The 10,938-nt window shown below is 43.1% G+C and overlaps 1 protein-coding gene across 1 annotated transcript in view; it reads left to right on the top strand.

Moving 5' to 3' along the window:
- The window catches only part of LOC121651283 (NACHT, LRR and PYD domains-containing protein 4E-like), a 13,872-nt gene extending 4,186 nt beyond the window's left edge, over positions 1-9,686 (top strand). The window contains exons 6-11 of the mRNA XM_042003338.1: position 1; positions 1,477-1,650; positions 7,639-7,800; positions 8,777-8,826; positions 8,958-9,495; positions 9,544-9,686. The exon at position 1 is cut by the window's left edge and continues 1,797 nt beyond it. Coding sequence (XP_041859272.1) covers position 1; positions 1,477-1,650; positions 7,639-7,800; positions 8,777-8,826; positions 8,958-9,495; positions 9,544-9,571 — 953 coding nt within the window. The 3' untranslated portion in view covers positions 9,572-9,686. The remainder of the gene's footprint in view (positions 2-1,476; positions 1,651-7,638; positions 7,801-8,776; positions 8,827-8,957; positions 9,496-9,543) is intronic.
- The last annotated feature ends 1,252 nt before the right edge of the window (positions 9,687-10,938 follow it).

Genomic DNA, 10,938 nt, shown 5'->3' with positions numbered 1-10,938 from the left:
TGTAAGTACATATATAGCAGAATGTGGAGAAATATACTGCTGCTGGTTTATAGGACAGAATGTGACAGAGAACTACTTGTCTTACTTTTGCTGCTCCAGTTTTCTGCAGAGCAGGTTTGGTTCTGAGATCAGAGATGAACACAGGAGAAAGCTCAGCCTCGTAAAAATTTAAACAAGTCATAAAGATATGGGTGTGTAGACGTTGAGAGAGTCTCTTTCCAACTCTCCTAAAGGAGACTGTGTTGTTTGATTTTCACTGATCTTCATCTTCCTGAGAGATGTGTCATCAGAAGGAAATGCTGATGGAGCTTAAAAAGAAGACTGATTACTCTAAAGTTTGCTCCTGCAGACATTTAAACATTTGGAACTGTTGTTACTTATTTTTATTTAGTGAGATCTGATTGGTTTCTACAAAGTAGGGTTCTTTTATTAAATAATGAAATAGAGATTTGAACAGTTTTTTGGGGAAAGCTTCATGTGAAAAGCTGCAGAACTTCTGAATTAGATCTTCCAAGATCTCTTGAATTTAATAGCAGTTTAAAAGTTAATAATCCTGCAAAACAAACTACCTTTGAATAATAATAATAATACATTTTATTTTAAAAGTGCCTTTTAAAACACCCACGTACACTGTAGAGAAAAACATTAAAATAGTTTAAATTAATAACTACAACTATAACTATAACTACAAAACAAAACTAACAAAATAGAATAGAGGACAACATTAAAATGGGTAGTGTGTGACCAGATGACCTAGGACTGCTCTACTTTGTTTCTACTCTGGCTTCACACTGCTGCATGTCATCATATTTTTTGTTTTTGTTCCTCTCTTCTTGTGGCTGCATTACTTCCATCTTTTATTTGAACACAGTTTGTTGCACTTGCAAATATATGAACAACCAAATAAATCAGATATGTGTGTCTATGTGCACTAAGATATCAGAGTATTAGGGATGAACGGAGGCGTGTTAATAGGATTTATTAGAACCAGATTATCAGATAAAGGATATCAGATTATTTGTCTACATGATGACTTGATTAATCTTGTTAACTCCAGGAATCAGATCTTGATCAGATTGTTGGTGTACTTGTAAACAGGCTCATTGATGGTGTGACATAGTTCTTACATCACAAAGCTCATGATGTGCTGATAAATGCGAAACTCTTCCTTACTGATCTGATCTGAAGTCAGCCTCACCATCAACCTAATAGATTAGTTCTTGAGGTACATGATGTACTTTGGTGTATGAATCAAATGTTCAGACTGTCACTGATTATCTGGAAATTCTCAGCCACCATGCTTAATCCTCGTTTACTAATGATGTCTTTGAGCATTAAAATCCACCACATGGACACGATAACAAGGTTAGAAACCTGATTTTCTCTACAGGTGGTCCTTCAGTCTGAATCCACCATGAGGGCTGATTATTTTGTCACATATGTTATTTATGTTTTTCTCTGTAACTTTCTCTCCAGGCTGAGTGCGTGTGGTCTCTCAGAGACAAGCTGTGGACCTCTGTCCTCAGTCCTCAGCTCCCAGTCCTCCAGTCTGACAGAACTGGACCTGAGTAACAACGACCTGCAGGACTCAGGAGTGAAGAAGCTGTGTGGTGGACTGAAGAGTCCAGACTGCAAACTGGAAACTCTCAGGTCAGAGTTTAAAATTAGTTTTTATTAATGACTAATAGAAATCCTGTGGAAATAACACAGTATTACTTAATTATGTTGAAAACCATCTATACTCTATTTTTAAAAAAAATTTTTAAAGAAAAAAAGCATTTTGTTGGTAAAAAAAAAAAGGGTAAAACCAGGTTTTGTTTTTGATGATGTACAGCTGTACTTGAGCCTTACTTGGTGCTTCTTTACTTCATGAGAAAATTTAAAACCATCCCTTCAGATGAAAATAGGCAGGTCCTTGCGGCAGTGGCTCAGGCGGTAGAGCAGGTCGTCCAATGATCGGAAGGTCGGCGGTTCGATTCCCGCTCCCGCAGTCATCTGTCGTTGTGTCCTTGGGCAAGACACTTAACCCTCCTTGCCTCCAGTGTTGGCATCGCTGGTGTATGAATGTGTGGATGAATGTTCGGTGATGGTCGGAGAGGCCGTAGGCGCAGACTGGCAGCCACGTTTCCGTCAGCTTGCCCCAGGGCAGCTGTGGCTACACACGTAGCTTACCATCACCAGGTATGAGTGAGGAGTGGATGAATAATGGATTCACACAATGTAAAGCGCTTTGGGTGCCTTGAAAAGCGCTATATAAATCTAATCCATTATTATTATTATTATTATTATTATTATTCATAGAAAACCATGCCCACCAGTACAAATGAACAGATGTGAACTTATATGGTGAGGATTTGCTAGTTTCAGACGTTTGTTCTTTCACTACTGTGGTCGACAGGTGCAAACGTGTTGCAAATACAGAAACGCGCTGCATAAATGAAAACTGCTAAAAGAAAACACTGCAAATACAGAGAAGCGCTGCATAAACGAGAACAGCTGCAAGAAGAAAACGCTGCAAAGTGCTCTGGGTTTCTAGGGCCCGCGGTGCGTTTTCACCTGAGAGACAGACAACAGTGAGAAGAACAGAACTGGTGGGAAGTTTGAGCAGAGCATGGGGAGAGAAACTACATTACCAAAAGTTTTTACTATGCTTACAGCAATAACTTAAAACAGCTGAACTTTTTCTGATATTGTCCCGGGTCCCGGGATGACTGCGCTGGTGGGCTGCTGGCTCTATGGGGGTTGGGGCCCGCTGTCCGCTGGTCCGCCTGGGGTGTCCCCCACGGGGCATGGTGGGAGGGTTGGGTGTGGCGTGATTGTGTGGTGGTGAGTGATTGTGGGTGCGGCACAGGGGAGGGTGTGAGTGTGGGGTTATATGGGGTGCAGGTTGAAGTAGATGGGGAGTGGGGGGAGGGGGCCAATAGCACCCTGGTTCCCGGGGTGTGCGGCTGGAACATCGGGGTGTGTGCTGGCCTACGCCGGGTGGCTGTCTGGGGGGGCCTGGTCCTCCTGGGCATGTTGCGGACCCTCTGCCTTTGGGGGGTGGGGCGGCCGCCTCTGGGCTCCTGGGGCCCTGGGCCCTTCGCTTGGGCTGCCCTGGGTGGGCCGGTCCCTGGCGGGGCCGGCGGCTGCTGATCTTGGCCCACTGGGGCCTGTGCCCCGGGACCGTGGGGGGCTCTTGCTGGGGCTCTCCTCTGCCGCCCTTCGGGTGGGGCTGGAGTTGTCTTTGTGGTGGGGTGGCATGGGTTGGTGCTCCGGGTCTGCTGCTGAGGGCCCGGCCCAGGCCCTGGTCTGCCTCTGGCCTCCGTGGAGGCGAGGTCGCATTTGCATGATCTCACTCACCACTCTTCATCACTGATCACTCCTTGTTTCTCATGCTCTGCATGCTGACACAGTCACTGAGTTGTCTAGTGGGTTTTTAATATTAAGCAATAATTGTTAAAAGGAAAGGAAAAAAAAAAAAAAAAAAAAAAAAAATTGTATTTTTCCTGTGAGTTAGTATCTGGTTGCTGTTATGTCTTTTTGATTTGATTTGGTTATTATTTAAAAACTCTTAATGACTGGCAGCCCTGTTTTTTTTTTTTTTTTTTTTTTTTTTTTGTTGTTTTTTTTTTTTTTTTTTGTTGTTTTTTTTTTCTGTGTGTGTGTTTCTGCTTTTGTAAAAGTTGTAGGAAGTTTTCTGGTGTGTTCATGTACAGGTGTAACAGTTTGTTGTGTGGTGATGGTGTGGATTGTAGGGACGTTTTCCTTCTGTCTGTGATCTTTTTGTCTCCTTTCTTCTTTCCCTTTTTCTCTTTTTTTTGCTATTTGCCTTCTTTTTCTGTCGCCTCCGGTCAGGTCCAGCAAGATTACATAGATTCCATGATTCAAAGTAAATAAATAAATAAATAAATCACATTATCAAGAGGAGCCTTACCCATAGGCCTCCCCTTGGTAGAGCAAAATTTGTTCAGCACGATACAGCAACCAGATTATCATTTTGCTTGCTATGATGCTGGACAGGACAAGTTTAAAAAAAAAAAAAAAATAGAGATGCTTTGAAAATCTCGCTTACTCTCCATCTTGCTAGTGGCTGCTGAGCTGCTGTCAGTCATTCAGTCATTTCTGCCTGTGTATCCTGACCCGCCCACTCTCTGCTCCTTAATGACCCCATATCTCACACCCCAACCCCTGCAGTCCATCCATCCATTCATCCATCCATACATACATCCATCCATCCATCCATCCATTTTTTATACTTGAGTTCATTTAAAGGTCACGGTGAAACTGGAGCCTATCTCAGCAATTAACAGGTGAGAGGCAGGGTACACTCTGGACGGGTCCCAAGTCCAACACAGGGCCAAGACAGAGAGGCAAACGACCACTCATTCCTATAGTAATTAATTAATCTAACATGCATATCTTTGGATGGTGGGAGGCAGTTAAGTGGAGTTTAAAACTTAACTCTTGCAGTTTCAGCAATTTTTCAAAACTGGGCAGTGATTGGAGTTATACAAAAAGTAGGGGGGTGTAGTTACACTTTTCTGACTAAAAACCTGTGGAAGGTTTTAGTATGGTTGTCTCTGATTTAGGCCTCTTAAACCATATGAACTTACCAGAACAAGTAACCAGTCCCACATCCTGAACCTCTCAGAATGTTTAAAATCTTGGTTCAAGTTCTGTAATAAGTTTAAATTGTTTTACAAACAGAACATTTTACATTCACTTCCCTCAAGCTCCCAGGACTCTGGTAGAGGACTCAAGCTGTGGATGAATAGCCTCCCACCCAGCCAGTTGAGTTTTGGGGAAAAGTTTTTATATACAATGCTCAAAAACAAAGGGAACACTAAAATACATCCTACATCTGAATTAATGAAATTTTTAAATATTTTTATTAAACACTTTGTTCTTTACATAGTTGAATGTGCTGACAACAAAATCACACAAAAATTATCAATGGAAATCAAATTTATTAAACCATGGAGGTCTGGATTTTGAGTCACACTCAAAATTAACATGGGAAAACACATTCCAACTTTGATGTAATGTCCTTAAAACAAGTCAAAATGAGGCTCAATAGTGTGTGTGGCCTCCACGTGCCTGTATGACCTCCCTACAACGCCTGGGCATGCTCCTGATGAGGTGGTGGATGGTCTCCTAAGGGATCTCCTCCCAGACCTGGACTAAAGCATCCACCAACTCCTGGACAGTCTGTGGTGCAACGTGGCATTGGTGGATGGAGCGAGACATGATGTTCCAGATGTGCTCAATTGGATTCAGGTCTGGGAAACGGGCGGGCCAGTCCATACCATCAATGCCTTCATCTTGCAGGAACTGCTGACACACTCCAGTTACATGAGGTCTAGCATTGTCTTGCATTAGGAGGGAACCCAGGGCCAGCATATGGTCTCACAAGGGATCTCAGGATGTCATCTTGGTACCTAATGGCAGTCAGGCTACCTCTGGTGAGCACATGGAGGGCTGTGTGACCCCCCCCAAAGAAATGCCACCCCACACCATTACTTTTTTTTTTTTTTTTTTTTTTTAACCTGTCTTGTCCAGCATCGTTGCAAACAGAATGATTGTCTGGCTGCTGTCTGGTGCTGGGCAATTTTACTCTATCAAGCAGGGATTTATACTACATGTATAAAGTCCCTCTTGATGACATGAGAAACTTTATTAAATCAGACTCTTAATGCTGGACTCGACCGGAGGGGACAGAGAGAGAGAGAGAGAAAAGAAAGTAGAGAGAAGAGGGAGGGGAGAGAGAGGGACAGAAAGGGTGTGGGGAGTGCGGGTGGGGACTTGAAACATCATACAGAAGACCATGTAATCCATACTACTTACAACATATATAGCTAAGATCATCCTAGCCAGTAGGTCATTACACAACTAGTTGATAATAGTAACAATAATAATAATAAGAGTAAGAGTAATAATAATAATAAGAACAGAAATAATAAAAAAAAGAAAAAAAAAATATGATAATAGATATAAGTGAAACTGCTGTATTCAAGAACACGCGCAGAGAAACCCCACACCATTACTGACCCACTGCCAAACCGGTCATGCTGGAGGACGTTGCAGGCAGCAGAACGTTCTCCACGGCGTCTCCAGACTGTCACGTCTGTCCCATGTGCTCAGTGTGAACCTGCTTTCATCTGTGATGGCGCCAGTGGCGAAGTTGCCAATCTTGGTGTTCTCTGGCAAATGCCAAACGTTCTGCATGGTGTTGGGCTGTAAGCACAACCCCCACCTGTAGACTTCAGGCTCTCATACCACCCTCATGGAGTCTGTTTCTGACCGTTTGAGCAGATACATGCGCATTTGTGGCCTGCTGGAGGTTATTTTGCAGGGCTCTGGCAGTGCTCCTCCTGTTCCTCCTTGCACAAAGGTGGAGGTAGCGGTCCTGCTGCTGGGTTGTTGCCCTCCTACGGCCTCCTCCACATCTCCTGATGTACTGGCCTGTCTCCTGGTCTGGACATGGTCTGGACATGACACTGACAGACACAGCAAACCTTCTTGCCACAGCTCGCATTGGTGTGCCATCCTGGATGAGCTGTACTACCTGAGCCACTTGTGTGGGTTGTAGACTCCGTCTCATGCTACCACTAGAGTGAAAGCACCGCCAGTATTCAAAAGTGACCGAAACATCAGCCAGAAAGCAGGAACTGAGGTGTGGTCTGTGGTCACCACCTGCAGAACCCTCCTTTATTGGGGGCGTCTTTATAATTGCCTATAATTTCCACCTGTTGTCTATTCCATTTGCACAACAGCATGTGAAATTAACTGAGGCAGACCAAATTAACGTAGATTCTGCATTTTATTGACAAGAAATGTACTGTCATCAATTAAAAATAAGTCATGAACATTAGTGAAAATGAAACTTTGTAAATCAACACATAAATCATAAACTAACTGGACTTTACATTTTATAAATAGACAAGCAGAAAGCAAACATATGAAGCCTAAACAGTGAAGCAGCAACATGTCTGAATATTGTTTCTGATTACAGCCCCTCTTCGTCTGTAATTGTAATTAATCCAATAAAATATTCATAGAAGCAGATTTTCTTTGGTAATATGGACATACTGTCTGTGGATTTGCGTGTTATTTTGGTTTTATACAGAGAGAAACTGAGCGACACGACGCTAACAGGCTGCACGCTTCCATGGCCATCTAATCATTTGCTGGCAGATGATCACTTTATGGAACAACACGGGCAAGCTGTTCATGGTCACATAATGTGACTTGTGCCTGCCCATGGAAAGATGGGGATTATTTTAACTTTAGAGCTTCTAACTCTAACAATAATGCCCACAATCATTGTTAAAAAATATATAATGGCTTGGCCGAGGTCTGCATGCTGAGTGCTTCTAGTGTTTTAACCAGAATAAGTAGAGTCCACAGAGCAGCCTCTCTCTAACTCCACCAGGCTGAATGAAGGACTGATGCCTTTAAAAAGATACAAACTCCCCTGAAAACATGATTGGTGGATCTCTGGAGAAACCTGGAAATTTGACATTTGTCAAAAATTCACCCATGAAGTCGTAAACTTGGAACAAATGAGGACATACAGCTAATAACATCTGATGACGTTCAGCTTTAGTTTCACAGCAGTTCTCTCAGAGTTTCTGTCATACGTGTTGTTTTCTGCAGCCTGTCAGGATGTCTGATCACAGAGGAAGGCTGTGCTTCTCTGGCCTCAGCTCTGACCTCCAACCCCTCCCATCTGAGAGAGCTGGACCTGAGATACAACCATCCAGGAGACTCAGGAGTGAAGCTGCTGATGGCTGCACTGAAGGATCCACACAGACTCAGGTATGGAGAGGCTGCTGCAGCCACACAATGTCTGATAGAGGAGGAAGATCTGCAGACATTTTCTCTGTCCTTCACTCAGTCCTGCTTCATGCTGGATATGAGTGTTATATGAACCATCACACATGTAGGAGCCTTTTTCCTTTGCTCACAGCAGATATGTGAGTAGAAGACTCTCCAAGAGCTTTGATGATCCCATGCTGCTGATTCAGTAATTACTAATTCAATCATCCATCAGATGATCAATCAGCTTCAATAACAGTGTAGATGTTGGAGTCAGTAGAAGCTGGTGATGTGGCTGCACTTCAAACTGGAAATGAATCAGCAGACTGGATCAGATGTGGAAGAAGTGTGGTGAGTTGATGCTGCTGATCCCTCTGATTTGTTCCTGCTTTAGAAAGAAATGTGTTTGTGTCCACACAGCAGCAGGATCTGCAGGAATAATGTGAGGGAACAAATCCTCAGTGTGATGATGAAGCAGCTGTTAGTGGTCAGTAGGAAACAAGCCGTCACAGCTCCAAACACACACATCATGGCCTCAAACAGAGTCTCTGACAGTCATTTAGCTTCATGTGCAGGAAAAGAAGCACTTTAACATTTCCCAGCTGATCACAACAAAGAATCTGAGCCAATCTGCTCTGCAGAGGAGATTATTGTCAGAAGCTGATCAATAAGACTTCAGGGCAGAGAGAAGATGCAGCTCTTGGTTAGATCAGGAGTTTCTGCAGAGTTCTTCATCTGTGAAGAGATGAAAAGGAGAAGATGGTTGAAAGAAGAAACTGGGACTTCCACAAAGCAGTTTTCTTGGTGTGGGTGTGGACCAATCAGCTTCCTGATTCTGCTCCTTCTAGTCTGGAGATGCTCCAATCAGGTGGACGTGTCCAGATGTTGGACTGTTCCTTTCTCAGTGTAGAACAAAGTGTGTATGAGAGCCATGTAATGTCCATGTTAGCATGCTCTGACCCCCTCCTCCTTTCAGGGTGGAGCCTGCTGGAGAACCATGGTTGAGACCAGGAGGTCTGAGGAAGTGTAAGTGTGTTTTTCATTGGATTCATCACATTCAACCATCTTCACACTGTCCTATCACTCATTCATCAGTCAGCATCAAAGTGTCAATAGATCGATAACTGCAGCTGGATTGTGTTTGTTCTCTCCATCAGATTCCTGTCCACTCACCATCCACATGAACACAGTGAGCGAAAACCTTCAACTGTCTGACAACAACAGGAAGGTGACACATGTGAAGGAGCTTCAGTCATATCCTGATCATCCAGACAGATTTGATGATAACTGGTGTCCTCAGCTGCTGTGTGAAAATGTTCTGACTGGTCGCTGCTACTGGGAGGTCGAGTGGAGAGGAGACGTTTATATATCAGTGAGTTACAGAGAAATCAGAAGGAGAGGAGACAGAGACTGTTGGTTTGGATTCAATGATAAGTCCTGGAGTCTGAGATGCTCTGATGATAAAGGTTACTCTGTCTGGCACAAAGACAGAGAAACACTCATCTCCTCCTCCTCCTCCTCCTCCTCCTCCTCCTCCTCCTCTGTCTCTAACAGAGTAGCAGTGTATGTGGACTGTCCTGCTGGCTCTCTGTCCTTCTACAGAGTCTCCTCTGACTCACTGATCCACCTCCACACCTTCATCACCACATTCACTCATCCTCTCTATGCTGGATTTGGGTTCTGGTCTGGTTCCAGGTCTGGTTCCAGATTTCCGTCCTTGTTTGGTTCCTGGTTTGGTTCCTGGTCTGGTTCCTGGGTGCGTCTGTGTTGAGTGTAAAGAGTGTGATGGTAGCAGAGAAACTCTGACTGGTGAACAGATACTTCAGTCTGTACATGTCTGTCTCTTTCACTCAGAAACATCTTTTCAGATTCATGGATTCAATCAGTTTGTGTGTGAAACTCTTCTAAATGGTTCCTTGGAAACTTCTTCCTCTTCCAGTCCTTTAAAGATGGAAGCTGTGCTTCTTCCAGGATCCACATGTTGTTTCCAGTCAAAGCTTCACACTGAATATCAGGATGTTGTGTTGACTTCATGTCAGCTGCAGTTAGTTCCACTTCATGATGCTGGAAATGAAAATCCTCCCAGTGTTTCACTCTTAGTTTGTTTGCTTCATTCTGTCTTTATTTGGACTTTCTCACATTTTCACATGTTGAATTAAAGATTCATTTTCACATCACAAATTTCATGTTTTGCTTCATTTTTCACCACAAATGTTTGACTTTCTACTTGAAATGTAGAATTTAAAGAATTTTCATTCAAACCTTCACATATAAATTTTATCTTTATTTTCATTCAGATTATTTTAGACTTTTTGTGAAAATATTTAATTAGTGGAAAATATATGATGTTATTTCTCTTTCTTTTAAGTGTATGTGGTTTTGATATTTAATCCCAAATTTAATTTTCTGTTTTGTTTCAATCTACTAACTCATTGTAATTTGATTTTTGATGTTTTAATGTTTTCCATCATGTTTCATTCCTTTGTTTTGTTTAATCATTTAATATTGTTTCTTTCTGTTGGGACTCTTCTTGAACCTTTTTTCTTGATGATGATGATGAACTTTCCCCTCAGACATGAAGAAGAAAATAAAACTACCAGCAGCATGATTTCAGGATGAATGTTATTGTGTGAGTTACATCAGCGGCTAATCGCCAATGAACAGGAGATGAATGAAAGTGGCTCCAGTCAGGGCGACTATATTTCTAATCACATCATCAGGGTTTGCTGCCTGTTGACAGGCTGATCTGATCTGCAGTGATTTAATAACTCTGAAGTCCATCTCTTCTTCCTCTTTATCTTTCCATCCTTTTCTTCTCTACTCATAAACTCCAGCGTTCCTAAGAGGAAAACAGGACCCAGGTCCTGCTTCACAGGTGGAAACTGAACTGTGTCCAGGTCCCACTGGACGGGTTTAATGCTGATAAATCTGAGCTGGAAGGATCAGGTCTGCTGGACCACCACAGCATCCAGATGATGGTCCACAAGAAGATGGAGGAAGTCCAGCAAGGGACTGATTCCAGGCTGGACTCCAGTCTGAGACTTGGTGTTGGACTCTCAGGTTCGGTCCGAGTCTCTACAGCAGAAGGTGGACAGAGAAAACCCGTCCAGGTCTCTGAAAGCCTCCATCATCTGTTAA

This window comes from Melanotaenia boesemani, chromosome 2 (genome assembly GCF_017639745.1).
Source record: "Melanotaenia boesemani isolate fMelBoe1 chromosome 2, fMelBoe1.pri, whole genome shotgun sequence".
In the NCBI taxonomy this organism is placed as follows: domain Eukaryota; kingdom Metazoa; phylum Chordata; class Actinopteri; order Atheriniformes; family Melanotaeniidae; genus Melanotaenia; species Melanotaenia boesemani.
This window is presented reverse-complemented; position numbering and strand designations above follow the sequence as displayed.